The sequence below is a fragment of the Diplotaxodon limnothrissa genome, linkage group LG14 (assembly GCF_057381915.1).
Source record: "Diplotaxodon limnothrissa isolate DT_005_m linkage group LG14, D_limnothrissa_male_GT1.1, whole genome shotgun sequence".
NCBI classification, from domain to species: domain Eukaryota; kingdom Metazoa; phylum Chordata; class Actinopteri; order Cichliformes; family Cichlidae; genus Diplotaxodon; species Diplotaxodon limnothrissa.
In genome coordinates, this window is record NC_140609.1 from 37,897,614 (window position 1) to 37,913,879 (window position 16,266).

The 16,266-nt window shown below is 41.0% G+C and overlaps 1 protein-coding gene across 1 annotated transcript; it reads left to right on the forward strand.

Moving 5' to 3' along the window:
- Positions 1-10,929: 10,929 nt before the first annotated feature.
- On the forward strand, positions 10,930-12,340 carry LOC146619390 (uncharacterized). The gene is made up of 5 exons (XM_085371224.1): positions 10,930-11,122; positions 11,686-11,747; positions 11,824-11,886; positions 11,971-12,030; positions 12,113-12,340. Exons 1-5 carry the CDS (start codon positions 10,930-10,932, stop codon positions 12,338-12,340), a joined length of 606 nt encoding a protein of 201 aa, XP_085227350.1.
- The last annotated feature ends 3,926 nt before the right edge of the window (positions 12,341-16,266 follow it).

The following is a 16,266-nucleotide window of genomic DNA, read 5'->3' on the forward strand; positions in this document are numbered from 1 at the left end:
TAACATTAAACACTTTTTGCTGCAGATGTTAGTAAATTTGACCCAAAGTGTAACTTTTCTTTAAATTTCCGGTGTTTGTACTGAACGGATATTTTTCACACATGCGTCTCATTTAAATGACCTGCATGAAACAACAAGGTTAGATCATGTTCTGGTGAAGTAAGATGGGCTTTTTTTTGTCCATCTTTTGTCTGGATCTAGCACATGCTGAGACTTGGCCCCTGTGGGAAAGGGGGGGTGACAAGCGGTTCTTGGGTGCCTGGGGCCCTGGGACCTCATTCTTACTTCTTGTACCAGGGTGGCTGGCCTTTAGCGGCATCGTGGGGACCCTATCTGGGGCCTCCTTCCTTCTCCTTCTGGGATGCATGCGCCGATGTCACTGTTTTGTGCGCTCTCAGGTCTTCAGTACTCTTCGGGACTGCGGATGGTCCGGTGGTCCTGGTTCCATCTCTCTCTCCCTGTGGCTCCTGGGCAACGATTTCAAGTACATTTCATGTCAAAGACACACTCTCTTCCTCTCCCTCTCAGGCTACAAAAGGATTGTGGGTTTATGTATCTGTGCATTTTCTAATTTTTGTGTTCCAGGTGTTGTATCTTTAATTTTTCTTACAGGTGCAGTAACTGGTAGTGACACATTCTGCATGTGTATTTGTACTCTATCCTTTTAATATATTTTCTCGCCCTCCTTTTTTCCCCTCCTGCCTCAGACACTGAAACTGAAATAACACAAGTGGAAATTAAGAAATAAAGATAAAAGATTCACATGAACAAGAGGAGCCTACAGAGATCTTATACAGCTGTTCTTGGATGAACTCGAACTGGCAACCTTCCGATTACAAGACAAACTGCCAACTCTTGAGCGACGATCACCCCCTAACTTTCAAATATGAATGTTATTGTATTTCACTGGTAGTCTAAGTCTAAAAAACAAACAAACTAATATGTAGTTGTGTTTTTCTCGACGTTATTGTGTTTTACTTGCACTTTTCAGTTGTGGTTGCTGACAATAAATAATATTGATTTGAATAATTAATGATTTTAGTACGAGATACTGATGAGTATAGATAACTATTTCTCAAATATTTTGATTCAATTTTAAACTAAAATGTAAAGTACATGCAAAGGTATTCTGTGAACCACATACTGAATTTTTTGTCTGAGATAAATGTAAATAAATACCTTATTTTAACACAAACGTTAAAATTTGAGAAATTTATTTCAACTTACCAAACTCAAATAATTACTAAAAGGATATTCATAGATTTTATCAGGCTCATCTAGCTTATATTTATAGTGATATTTACCAAGCCTCTGAATTACTTTTTAGAGTGTATATGGAATATGGCTGAAGTAAACTAAAGCCTAAAATATTTAGTAATTTGTTTAATAGTAATTTAACATTACATAATTCACATATAAAACTATGAGTTGTAATTTTAAATAATTTAAAAGCATGTAGAATAGCATATGCAGGCAAGTATATTTCTCCTTTTTTTTATTATCAAAAAGCAAAGACAGAAAGGAAAAAAAAAGAAACAGGGTAGGGTTCGGTGGTTGAATCATCCGTCCCCACTAATGCCAAAACCAAATCTACGCCATTGTACTAGGTGACTGCTACAGAAGCTCCAGGAAAACATAGAATGGGCAAGAATGAAGTTTAAGCCAAGTAAATCTCGCAGCATCTCCATCATAAAAGGAAAACTGACAGCCGAGCAACTCTATATCAGTGGGGAACAAATTCCAACAGTCTTAGAGAAGCCAATAAAGAGCCTGCGACGGTGCTACAATGCAGACCTCAAGGATACGTGGCAACTAGAACTAAGGCAGAGCCTGGCTGATGACCTAAGGCGGATTAACAACACTGCACTCCCAGGGAAACTGAAGCTATTATTACCCAGACTAATGTAATGGTAAATGTTCTGTATTTGTATAGCGCTTTATAGTCCTAAGGACCCCAAAACACTTTACACTATACACAATAATCCACCCATTCACACACTGGTGATGGCAAGCTACATGTAGCCACACTGACAGAGGCGAGTCTGCTGGACACTGGCGCCACCAGTAGGCAACCGGTAAAGTCTCTTGCCCAAGGACACAACGACCGAGACTGTCAGAGCCGGGGCTCGAACCGGCAACCTTCCGATTACAAAACGAACGCCCAACTCTTGAGCCACGATCGCCTTTGACAATGTACAAGATCTCACTCAATCTTGCCAATCGACTAGAGAGGCTATTGAGCTCCTACGTTAAGAAGTGGCTCAAACTTCCCAAATGCCTCAGCAGTGTCGGACTCTATAGCGATGGGATACTGCCATTGCCCATCCCTAGTCTGGTAGAGGAGTTTAAATGTGCAAAAGTGAGGCTCACGTACTCCCAGGGCCCAATAGTGAGAGGCACTGCTCCCACCCTAACAAAGGGGAGGAAGTGGACAGCCACATCTATGCTAACGTTGGGATCCTCGAAAGAGTGACCTTTGTCTTTTAGATGCAGATGAAAACAAGATAAAAAATACAGTCATGACATACATATGTGCAGCATAATATGCATTTATATACCACCCTGCTACTACATAGCATATGTCTAATTGTCTAATTAATGTCTAATTATGTGAACTTGTACTATCGATGCTATCCCAGACAACCTCGCGGGTAACTAGCTTAACAAAAGGATTAGCTTTACAGCCAAATACTGCATTGGTGGGCAACATATTGCACAAAAACAAAGTTACAACTTATACTTTAAGTACATACCAGCGATACAACCACAAACAGAAGATGCAGACAGTATTTTCTCCGACAGGACACCATAAACTGCGTGCCGATATGTTTCACTTCTTTTGCTCACTCGCTTTTCTTGACTGAGCTGACTTCCTGTTCAATAAAGTTTTTTCTAAATAAAGCCGTTTCTGAAGTGCATTACTTGGAGCAACCACAGAGGGCGCTGTAAACACATAATGAATAACAACTGACTGAGAATGATATTTTGGTGATACAACATTTCACAACTTTTAGTGATAACAGAACAGCTGGTAAGTTATTGCAGTGCCAGCTGTTTAATTCACAGTAAGCTTATGCAGTAGGATGATCTGATTTCCTCGTGTTGGTGTTGTTCCCAGACCATCATGAAAATGTTGTTCCAGGTTCAACATTGCAAGTGACCAATCACATTGTTGTGACGTTATTCTTTTGCGCGCCAAGCCATTCGTGCATTTATGAAATTCCAATGTTGCAAGGACAATATCAATTCTGCTTACTGTTTATTAAAGGGTTACGGTTAGGGTTAGGATCAGGGTCCGTTGATCGGCGGACAGAGGCGGTTTCTCGCAGCTTAAGTACAGTTTTTTGTTTTACGCCGTTTTTTCCCGAAGTCGCAAAAGTATGACGTCACAACATTCTGATTGGTCACTTGCAATGTTGATCCTGGAACAACATTTAGTATGATGATCTGGGAACAACACCAACACGAGGAAATCAGATCAACCTATGCAGTAACCACGCTAACTACGGCTGGATCGACGCAGGTCAGACTTTGGGAAATACTCCTCATGTCTCTGAAACTAAAAAGTGGTCGTTCATCAGCTGTGTAGAGAGTTTTCCAGCAGGGTATTGCAAACGGAAACGTGTTGATGATGAAAATAGCGGGTCTGCCTTTACAGTCTTTAAGTTTCCCGGATGAGTATCAGTAACAAAGTCACAGACACAACTTTATTTAACTTTCTCATGTTGGTAAAAACGAATCTGCAGCTGAGAGAATAACAAACTCAAACTGTCGGAGCTGGTTTGATTTTTGGATTATAAATCAGCAGGACGTTTTCACTCAGTCTTTATTTACAGCATGTTTTAAAGCGTTTAAAATGGGGGAATGATGGGGGAATATGTTTTAAATGAACAGCAGTTGTAAAGCCTGCTGTGCGAAAATCACTGAATGAAGAGCAAACAGTGGCACAGCAACATGTGTGAATTAATTTGGTGATTTATTAAATGTATAAATGTTTTTATACTTGATTTTAATCTGCTGCTGAGTCTTTTACACTGATGGAAATGCCAATATCACAGAACATGCAGGAACACCTGTTCAACCAATCATATTCCACTTTGATCTGCGACAAACTGAAGCATTCACCTCTTTTACAACAGTGTTGTGTTTGACTGCTATATTGTTATTTTCTTTATACTGTAGATTTTCATGTCTCTGGAATAGTTGGCAGTAATAAGGATTATTGTCTGTAAAAGAATATCGACATGTGAATTCGATTAGTTTGATGCTGCCAACACTTTCATGTAACTGCGCTGCTGGTTTAAATCAACTAACGGAAAGATATCCTGGATATGCTGACTTTGCTCCGTGGTGTACAGGACTCTGAGACAGCATCTGGACTGCCTGTTTAGCCTCATGATTAATGTCCACAATGAAAATATTAGTCGAACATCGTGAAGTCTGTATAGGTTTCACAGTGTCGAACAAGCCTGGTACAGTTAAACCTGAGAGTTACTATATGGCGGGAACACCAATATTATCTCTTTTAAAAAAGTGTATACACAGGTCACACTGATTATTGGACAGAAAACACAAAGATCAGGTGTTAATCTGATTTATTTAATCTCTCTCCTCCTTTTTAATATTAGTTATAATTCAGAAATGGCGACTGAAACGAGTAGATATAACCCTAGTAAATGAAGCCGGTGTACAGCCAGCTGGGGTTATGACAGTTGTGTACTGGGTCTATCACACGCTTTGCTGTGAGACAGACATCCTGGAAATCCACAAAATCAGCACTTCTTCAAAGAGGCTCTATCTTAACAAACCGCTACATCCTCGGCTAAAAAAATATTAAAAGTTTATTTGGTGACACACAAACAGAGTACTTCAAATCACAGTTCAGTTATTTTCTGCATGTTCATAGTTGTTGTTGTTGAGAAACGCCCACTGAAGGAATGGCCACCAGCCCAAAGCAATGGTTTTGACTCAAACAGCGTTAACCCCGCCCCCTGAGTTTGATGGGTGATGCTGACAGATAAAAATAAATCAAGAACACAGCTGCAGGGTCAGGAGTGCCAAAATGAATAAAAAAAAATACATAATTAAATAATGAATTAAATGTTTTGTATAATTAATTAAAAATGGAAAATGAAATTAATGGGCATCTATTAATTACTGCCACATTTAATTAATTATTTATGGTGTATTAATTAATTAATTTTGTCACTCCTGACCCTCCATACTCTTGATCCCTGCATCCCTTCATCAGCACATTGGGGGCATTTAGCCCTAAGAACTAATACTTAGTAAAGCAAAATACACCAAACTTATAATTTAGTAAAGGGGGAGGAGCTACGGAGAATGAGCCTTATCAGTGTGGAGTCCATGCAGTTCTGGCTGGGAAACCCCACACATGTACTATCGGTGTCCCACTGATGCCCCACTACAACAGTGACATGTGGAACCTTAGTATTACAAAAATTCCATCTGAATAATAAAAAAATTAAATATATACAATGCACATTTGAGAAAGTTCACTATGACTCACTCAGTACATTATAGCTCAGTAAGGAGCGTGGAAAGAAAAACATCTTGCATCAGGAAATCTAGATGTTTTTCTTCTCTACAAAGGTGTATTAAAAAAAGAACAGCAAATTATAATATTACAGCGGATGTGTGACCTTAAAGGTTTCTGGCTGAAAAAAAGGTCATTGATCAAACTGATTCTTGCTCGCTGAGTGCAAAAAAACATTTTAATCAGATTCTCTGCAGGAAAATTTGAAAACATTTCCTCCTAACTTCTCAGTATTCACTTATCAGCATTCAGTCAAATGTTCATTTACGGGTGTAGTTAAAAAAATGCTAATAACTGACTTTCCACAGCAGTTGTTTGGTCGGACACAGTGAGAGATGTAATCTGTTACTCTTCATGTGAGAAAGAAGGTGTCTCTGAGATGTACTAATAGTGTGTTAGTTCCAAATAGTAAATTAGTGAATGTATTTCATGGCAGTTTGATTATTCTTGGACAAACAGTGCAGTCTTCCTCAAAGCATCACTGTGAATGTAATCATATAATGTTAAAAATATAATAACAGTCTTTTTATTATTGGTCAATGAAATAAATAAATCCTCTTTATTATCAGAGTGAAAACACTTCCACAAACGAACGTCAACTTATGACTCCATAAATATTCAGCCATTCAAAGGTGACTGACCTACTTCAACAGCCAAAATCACATATTTCTGGAAGGTCCACTCACTGGTTATTCAGCATGCCAGGCTGCAGTTACACCATGCAGACAAAAGAGCACTCGGAGCAAGTTAAAGGAAAGTTTATTCAAAAGTAGAAGTCTGGGAATGGAGACAGAGGAGTTCACTTAAATCTGTCATTATTTAGCACAGGAGTCTTTATAAGATAAGATAACTCTTTATTGTCATTGCACAGTCATACATAGTACAGTAGTACAATGAAATTGGAAAAACTGTCCTACGTCGGCACTACATATAACACAACACGACACGATATGACACATCACAACGTAACAAACAACACAACACAGTATATTAACTTAGTATAAAAAAGAAGAATAAGTGTATGTGTATTGCACACTGTTATTATTGCACATTAATTATTATTGCACCGTGTTATAAATATAAATATTATTGTTATTGTTTTAAACATTGTTACCTCCCCCTAAAAAGTCCAGGGAGGTATCCAGTCAGGTCAGCTATTTACATTGATCAGGGCTATTGCCCTGTTGTAAAACTGTCCTTGAGTCTATTTGTTCGGGACCTCAGCAGCCTGAACCTCCTGCCAGACGGCAGCAGCTTAAACACCCGGTGTCCTGGGTGTGTGCAGTCCCGTAGGATGCTGCGTGCCCTCTTGAGACAGCGAGTGCTGTACAGGTCCTTCAGGGAGGGAAGAGGATGTCCAATGATTTTTTGGGCCATGTTGATGACCCTCTGGAGTGCCTTTCTGTGTGCTGTGGTGCAGCTGGAGAACCACACACCGATGCAATATGTCAGCACACTTTCAATGGAGCAGCGGTAGAAGACGGTCAGCAGCTCCTTCTTCAGGTCCATTTTTCTGAGGATTCTCAGAAAGTGGAGACGCTGTTGGGCCTTCTTTAAGACCGCAGAGGTGTTAGAGCTCCATTGGAGGTCTGTGTCTATGTGCACACCCAGAAACTTGAAACTGGAGACCCTTTCCACGCACTCCCCGTTGATGCTGACAGGCTGCAGCTCGGACTTCCTCCTTCTGAAGTCAACTACCAGTTCTTTTGTTTTGGTGGTATTGAGGTCCAGGTTGTTGTCTACACACCAATCTGACAGCCTCTGAACTTCAGCTCTGTATGCAGTCTCATCTCCCCCTGAGATGAGCCCCACCACAGTGGTATCATCTGCAAACTTGATGACTGTGTTGTCTGGGTGGGAACTAACACAGTCATGTGTGTACAGAGTGTACAGTAGGGGACTCAGTACACAGCCTTGTGGAGAGCCGGTGTTGAGGCTTATGAAATGGAAGCAATCAAATCTGCCTAAATCTGACACTCAAAGGTAAACTGGATACCTGGCTGACCATCACGTTCACGACCAGGTGAGGACGGATCAAAGATCAGGAGTCGATTTCAGGCTTGGGCTTGCTTTCATCATATTAGTCCAATCCAATCCAACTTTATTTATAGAGTACGTTAAAACCAACATGGTTGAACAAAGTGCTTTCCATCACAAAAACTGAGATAAAAGTAAAAAAAAACATAAACAGACAAAGAAAGTGAAATAACAATAAAATAAATACATAAATGAAAAAAAGATTTCAAAATTAAATCCTTAAATATATTAAATATTAAAACTAGTGCTGTCAGCGTTAATCTCATTAAAATGACGTTAACGCCACGCGGCAAATCTCCGTTAGTGAATTAACGCAGATCGTGTGGTTGTTTGCTGACAACAGAAAAAAAACATCAAAGGAGAAAAGTTACATCTAAGAACACGTTTTTTTTCTTACTGATGCTCATTAGTGAAACACAAAGACATTAGACAAAAATGAAACTTTAGACCCTCTCTTCCCCCAACAGAAGTCAAAGGGATCTTCCAGGAATAGTGACACTGTTTTCTGGAGAATTGATTGGTCAGTACGTCGTGATTTCATACCTGCTGATCTCTAATCTGGAACCTAACCGGCACCAGCAGAGTAAAAGACACTTCACAGCTAAATTGAATCAAGCATAAAAACATTTTAGGCATCAAGACAAGTCATATTATCTGTGAATTTCCTTTTTGTGATTAGTCAGATGCTGCCAACACCTCCCTTTCCTTGTGAAGGTGCATGAGAAACCCTGAATTAACTTTGCTAACCAGCGGTTATCCAGATCACGACTGTTAGTGTAAGTGAATCCAGATGATGGAAAGAAAACCTGGGCATGCTGAAATCACTTCGTAGTATGTGCCCCAGGGTTCAAAGGCCATCCAGTCGCACCATAACAAGAACATGGGAACACTAATGTTGTTTCTCCTTTTACAGTCATAATCTGCATTCATGAATGTTAAAAATGATTTTATTAGAAATGTATTTTGAAACAGAAGAGGTGTTTCAGTTAAGATAACACAGAACTACTTCAGTGATAGTGGACGAGATCTTTCCACTGCTGTGCAGTCCAGATGTACAGCTCACAGACTGATGGCAACCTCTCAGAAAACACGAGTTACAGTAGTAGTGATAAACAGCGAGACAAAGATCCTCTGCTGAAGCAGAAAAGGTTTTATATATTTCCTATGTAACCTGCAGGGGTGATTCTCAAGTCTGTTGGAGCCCAGGCAAAAAGGGACAAGGACACCTGACAGCCCAGTGTGCCCAGCAGAGCTGACATGAGGGCTGTTTCAACTGAATCACACACTCTGCTTGCCAGAGGTGAGTGAGTGGAGTCATGTGTGGTTCCTTTAGGGAAGTCAGGTCCAGCGTACCGCCACTGCAGACTCTGCACATTATCGCTGCTGTAGACTCAGATTTGTGCAAACAGTGCATTGTGGGTTGTGTTGTATCCGAATCTGCTGGCAGGCATCTTTTTCTCAATCCTGCCAAACTCCGCCCCTTTCATGTAAGCGTGCAGGGAAGACCCTGTGTTAGAGAACTGATAACAAACTCTGTGTGACAGTTTATCCTGATTACAAACGTTAGGGTACGTGAATCCAGATGATGGAAAGATAGCCCGGGTCTGTTGATGAGTCTCCACTTAAACACTGACGTTGTTTGTGTTTCCTGGAGTCCCGTCAGTCCTGTAAACCAGCGTCCCCAACCTTTTTTGTGCCACGGACCTACAATATTCTCAAGGACCGGCCTTTAAGGTGTCGAGGATAAATACAACAAAATAAAACCAGTACCGCTGCCAAAACAAGAAGAGTTATTCAAAACACATGGGAAAAGACCCAGGGAAACAGAGTTAATGATTAAAAAAGATTTTAAAAAATAACGCTAAAACCCCTGAAGAGCATCAGTTTCACACCCGAACCTCAACTCTCGCGGCCTGGTACCAAACGACCGGTGCCGGTCCGTGGCCCGGGGGTTGGGGACCGCTGCTGTGAATAAAAGGAATCTGTTTGAAGGCTGTGCAGAGCAGCGGGACCACACATTGTCACGTAACATTTTTCATCATATTAATATTTATTTGTAAAATAGTAAATTTTAGTTTTAATGTTCAGTATATAAAATTACATTATTGAATACTACGTGCTACGCAATAATAGTAATAATAGTACTTCTAATAGTCGTAATAGCAGTTGTTGTTGTTGTTGTTGTCATCATGCTGTTAATATCGTGACTTTTTACATTCAGTTTTTGATTAAAACATTTTAATTAATTAAAATAAAATATTAAATTTTTTTTAACTCTACCACCAAAAACCGAATACTAAAAAATAATAATAAATGATGATAACATGTATTTATTATGTTGCTCTTTGTTTGATTTCTCTTCTGTTTTTTGTCTCCATACAGGTGATCCAGGTGTTTTGTTTGTTTTTCTTTTTGTTCCTTCCCCCCTTTCTCATCATCTCTTCTCCCCTCTGTTTTTCTTTCTCTCCCTCTTTCTTTCATTCTTTCCTTCTCCCTGTCCTTTCCCCCAGTCATGTCTGTCCCGTCTGTAACAACTGATAATAAAATAAAATAAATACACAATTATAATAAAGGTCAATCAAATGGACCAACATGGCATCTTTCTTGGCCTTCAAACAACAATTCTGGGCCCTATTTCAGGAAGCCGGTTTAGAAAAGTCAGAGTGAAAAACGATACTCAGGGTTGAGTAACCCCGAACTGTCCAACTCGGAATATTCGGTTTCAGAAAGGCTGATAACAAGTAGTTCAATCAACGCGGAGTTGCATTAACCCCAAGTCAAGCGCGCGCACGAGGATACATAAAGCCCTGATCAGTGGAGCACAGATTACGCGAGTCACCATGGAGACGGAGGGAAAGAAGGTGCGGTCGACGTATTTCACAGCGCTTGAGGCCGAAACCCTGATGGCAGCATATGCCGACAGCATGCACATCTTGCAGAAAAAAAGTAACACAGCCGCAGCTGCAAAAGAAAGGGAGCATGCATGGCAAAACATAGCCGACAGAGTCAATGCGTGAGTGTCAATTTAAACATTGATCTAGGGATTTCCACCCATTTAACACGTTATCTTAGTATATGTTATTTCATTTTTTATGTCATACAGCGCAGGTGCAACCCAACAGGCCCCAAACGTTCCTGGCAGCAAGTAAAAATGAAATATAAAAACATAGTCCAAACAGGTAAGGTGTAATTATAGTATGAGCCACAGTGCTTGGTCTGTTTGTCCCATGTAAACCAATTGCAGTTACAGGCTACATTAATTTACCTCCTGTAAGCACTTATTGAAATTACCTGAGCACATTACAAGTACACATTTGCCTACTCTGTATGCTCAAATGTGTGCCGTCACAACCAACAGAAAAAAAGCGGAGGCCCGAAAAACAGGTGGGGGTCCTCCACCACCACCACTCACAGAAGCTGAGCAGTTGGCCCTCAGCCAAAACAGTGGGCGCCCTGTGGCTGAAGGCATCTCTGCGGGGACATCCTCTGAGTCAATAACCCCGCAAGACACAAGTGCCTACATAGGGGGTAAATTCAAAATAATACATGATGTGCATACATCCATTCTGCACAGTCACCTTGACCAAAATGAACTATGTCGTAGTGAAGTTATTGTCCTACTGTCAGAGATTTACAGTTATCAAACAGTTAGGTGAATAAACAACACTGAGACACTTGGAGACTGTTAACGTGCTGCACGGGTGAGGGCTCAGGGAGAGACCCACTCACACCGAGCTGCAGGTAGTTCGTCTTTATTTATAGCATAGCAGTGTCCTTTAATTTTGCATACATGTGTGTGTGTGTGTGTGTGTTAATCTCTCACAGGGTGAGCTTCCTGTTTCTAGAGACAGAGCGAGTAGTACATTTTGTTCTTTCCCCATTAAGAGTAACATATGAACATATACTCTAATGCAACATAAAACTCATAAAAGCATTTCCACCTTAACACCTACTGATTTTGCCTTCCCTCAGTGTCGGTTGTCTCTGAGAGCATACTGACAATGAGGTGTATGGTGATTGGTATGTCTGGTAGTTGCCAGTTGTGCCCACATAAGTCATGAGTGACCTGTATGAACCCCATATTCTGCCAGTTGATGGTGATGGTGTACTGCATCTGGTGCAGCCCCCTGTTGAGCCAGACCAACATGCAGTTGTGAGTACTCGTAATACTCCACAGACTACATGTGTCAACAGTAGAACAGCAATGTTGTTAAATGTCTCCACCACAGGCATATGATGACGAAACAGTGACAGCTGTTACAGAGGAGGACGCAACAGAGCCACACTATGAGGTATACAGTGTACAGTGGAAAATATAACAACTGACTACAATGTGGTACTATGATAACACCATGGACTTACTATGTCCCTGGCAGAGTGATGCTGGAAATGAAGAGGAAGAGGGTCCAGCCACTCCTACAACAAACCTTTCCACAGTAGGATTTTCAGCACTGATTTACAACCAACCTAAGTAGGCATGTACTATGGATGCCAATGCTATGTCCTGTGTTGCAATAGCTCCCTGTGAAGCAGCTGTATAAGACATATCTGGTCAGGAAAATACAGAAGTGCGACATGGAAATGGTACACCTCAAGCTGCAGATCCAAAAGTCCAAGTTGGAGATTGTACTGCTGGAACAACAGTTAAGGGTGGGTGGAGTGATCAGAGATGGACGAATCATGTCAGTGTTTGTACAACATACTAATATACGCATTTATTCTTTGTGTACAGGACATACAGGGTGACCAATAAAGCCAGTTGACCACAGAATCTGTGTATTTGTCTTGTAACATGTTGGGTTGACGGGTCACAGGAAATGGTTGTGGCATATGGTGTCTCTGACTGCTCTTCCATCCTGTACGTTCGTGGGTGGGTCAGGATGTTCATCGTGTGGATCACTGCTGATGTCTGGTTCAGCTGGACAGTGTTCACCTCTAATCGTGGCAATGTTGTGAAGAATCACACATGCCACAATAATGTCACATGCCCTTTCTGGGGCGACCCTGAGTCTTTGAAGGCACTGGAACCGGGCCTTGAGCATTCCGATGGTCATTTCAACTCTGGCCCGTGTCCTGCAATGGGCCAGATTATAACGCTGCTGTGGGCCCGGTTCAGGGTCAGGGTAAGGGGTGAGCAAATAGAGTAGACATGGGTACCCCCTATCACCAAGCAGGTGGCCAGTGAACTCTCCTAGGACAGAAGAATACATGTCAGTGCAAACGTCCCTGTGGCAATTGGTCTCTGTATATTTCACAGTAACTTTGACCCACCATGTCCAAATTTGGTGCTCAGTGTACATTCCCGGAAGATTCGTGAGTCATGTACAGAGCCTGGCCACTTGGCTTCCACATTTGTGATGATGTTGGCAGCATCACATATGATCTACACAGTGCAGAGAACACAAATTAGCATCCATTACTATGATGCCATCACTTGTTAGTGTGAAATGCTACAGGGAACTATGTACCTGCACATTAATGCTGTGGAAAGACTTCCTGTTCACATAGTCTCCTTCATTTACTGAGGGTGCAATGATTGGAATGTGAGTGCCATCTGTACAGCCAATCACGCCTGGGAACCCTGGAAATTAATGTACCATTTAAGTAGTAGTCCAAGTATCACCACATCATGAATTAAGTTTTGGTCATCCTGCTACCTGCAATTTTGTGGAATCCCTCTTTGATAAATCTTGTGGGTCTATGACCGGGGAACACTACAGACGAGTGCAGGAGACGTTTCAGTGCAACTGTAACATTCCTGACTGCCCGACAGACGGTAGCCTTGGAAACGTGCTCAGCGTCACCAATATTATACAGAAAGCTCCCGTTTGCAAAAAAACGGAGTGCAGTACAAAGAATATGTACAGAACTGAGAGCATGTCCGCGATGTGTCACATGCGTAATATATGGCCTGAGGATGTTATCCAAATAACTTATAGATTGTGCTGAGAAACGGTAACGTTCGCACAGAAAATCATCAGGTAATGATAAAATGTCCAAACGCGCTCTAATCACTCTCTCCCGGCGGAGAGCTCTGCGGAGAATTTGGGCTTCAACATCTACTGGCTCTTCGAGGTAGGGGCACGCCATGTCTGACACTTCCTACAGTCAGGTTTCTGACAAAGAGGCGGGGAAAGTCAGGGTTAGTTGAAGTAAACCTGCTGGGGAGCAGGTTAGCTTCACGGAGTGTGTCGTCATAGTAACTCACTCAGGATTAATCTGAACTCGCTTTGTGAAACCGAAAACCCAGAGTTTTCGTTAACTCAGGGTTTACTTACTCAGAGTTTGCACTAAACCGGCTTCCTGAAATAGGGCTCTGATGACTAAAGATCCAAATGGGACAGGCAAAAAAATAAATAAATGATGATAACCATGTGCAGCTTCTCTCGTCTTCCATTTTTCCCTGATATGTTTCAGACACGTGTTAAAGTGTGTTGGCTGCATATTAAGTTCAAAATGCTGATGAATGCTGATGAGCTCTGATCCAGTTGACTGATATACTCTTCTCTACATCCTGCACTGAAATATGAGGATTGTTTGTTTATTAAAATTAAAAATCATCATGGAGTCATTGACAGAAGAGCATCAACGTTCAGCCTGTTAAATTAGATTTAGATATTTTTATTTCAGAAATGATTCCTAACAAAAATGGAGAATATAAAAACACAATCAAAGCAGTAAAGTCCATATCATGAAGTGTTTGCTGTATCAGACAATCATGTTTATTCACAACAATGAAAACAATATAGTGCAGATAAACATGGTGCTGTAATGAATCTGCTCTTAAACACAATAACAAAATACATTTTCCAAGACAGATGATAATGATTCACATCAGAGTGAAGAACGAATACATTTACAACTGGTTTCTAACATTTCTTATAGATCGAACTGATCACTGATAGAAACAGAAGAATATTCAAAATGATACTCTGAGAGATACATGAATGAGATATGGATAAACATCAAATTACATAAAACAAAAAAGCACAAAATCACTATAACTGAAATAAAATGTGAGCAGAAATATAGAAGAATTAAGTCAAAAGATAAAAAAGGCAAAATGTTTAAAATATATAATCACATAAGAGACTGAACCGTCCAGTCAGGTCACAGATTCATATCTACAATAATATTTTTCTTTGTTTTTATTTTGATTTAATCACTTCTATGTATTATTATTATTATTATTATTATTATTATTATTATTATTATTATTATTATTATTATAAGCATATTAAGTGTGTGTTTGTGCTGAAAGCTGCTCTCCTCTCCTGGTTTTCTGTGTCACACAGACCACAACAACACAAAGCATCACCTGCAGACCGCTGAGCAGTATCCACCTGACTCTGTAGAAGGTCGAGTAAACCCCAAAGGGCTCTCTGTAGATCAGAACAAATTTTTCTGCTGACACACACTCATCCTGTGACTTAAAACCTGTACACACATACTCTCCTGCATCTTCCAGTGAGACATTAGAGATTATCAGGCTGTCATCGGAACAAGTGATTCTATTGTCACTGCAGAACTCATCATCGTACACAATTTTGCCTTCTGTTTGGATCAACTTAATGAACATAAAGCCCGAAGTACTATTTTCCCAATCATCAGAGCATCTCATAGTGACTTCATCTCCCTCTGAGAAAACCTTTACTGCAGGTGGACCAAATTTAGGGCACACCAAAAGCCAGTACGCATGTGTTACTTTTTCACCTGAACAGCTGTAGATACCTGAATCATTTAACATTAGTGATGGAAGTACCAGCGAGAAGTTTTGACCAAGTTCTTGATCAATAATGTCGGGAACTGCATCCATCCACCAAACTGGGGGCTGGTCATGAATGGGGTCCATGAAGGGACACTCCAGCACAGCTGTGTCTCCCTCTGAAGCATAACGTAGCTTTGTTTGTTTGGTCAAACGTACAGAGTAAGTGCTCACACACTGCTGTTGGTTCATCAACAGGCAGATGTAAGACGTTGGTTGTGTGTTGACATGAAGAAGTGATGCGTTTGTCACCTCCAGGAAACTTTCTTGGACTTTATTCACGTTCATAATTGTGTCTTTATATAATTGTTTCCACTCCCCGTAATGTCTGATCCAACGCACCGTCAGATTCTCACCTGCTCCTTTACATTGTACATCTACAGTAGAATCAGAAGCTATGATAGATTCTTCCTGCCTTACTGTCTTACACACAGTCAGGCTGATGTTTCTCTCATATGTCACGCTGCCCTGAGTCCAGCACACATCTCGGTACAGTCCAGAGTCTGAGTGGGTCAGGTTGTTGAGAGTAAATGAAGGAGAACCATGAAATGTCTCAGGAAATGAGAGTCGTCCTGTCAGGTCTTCATGTACTGTGAAGTTTCTGTTCCAGGGGTCAGAGATGTTCCACAGGACCAGAGTATCTTCACCAACACGTCTGGAGGTGATGCAGGAGCTGTTTCGATCTGGGAGCTTGAACTGTAAAGAGCCTCCTTCTTTTCTTATGGCGATAAATTCTTCTGCATGAATGTTGCTGATGAGAGTGAACAGCAGGGAGAAGCAGAGCTGTGCGACTGCAGCCATCCTGCTCAGAGGTCTCCTGGTGAGTGTCGTGCTTTCACTCTTCACAAGCCAAAGTGTGGACATGGGTTTTTTTATACTTCGTTGCATGGGTCCAGGGGTATCAAAC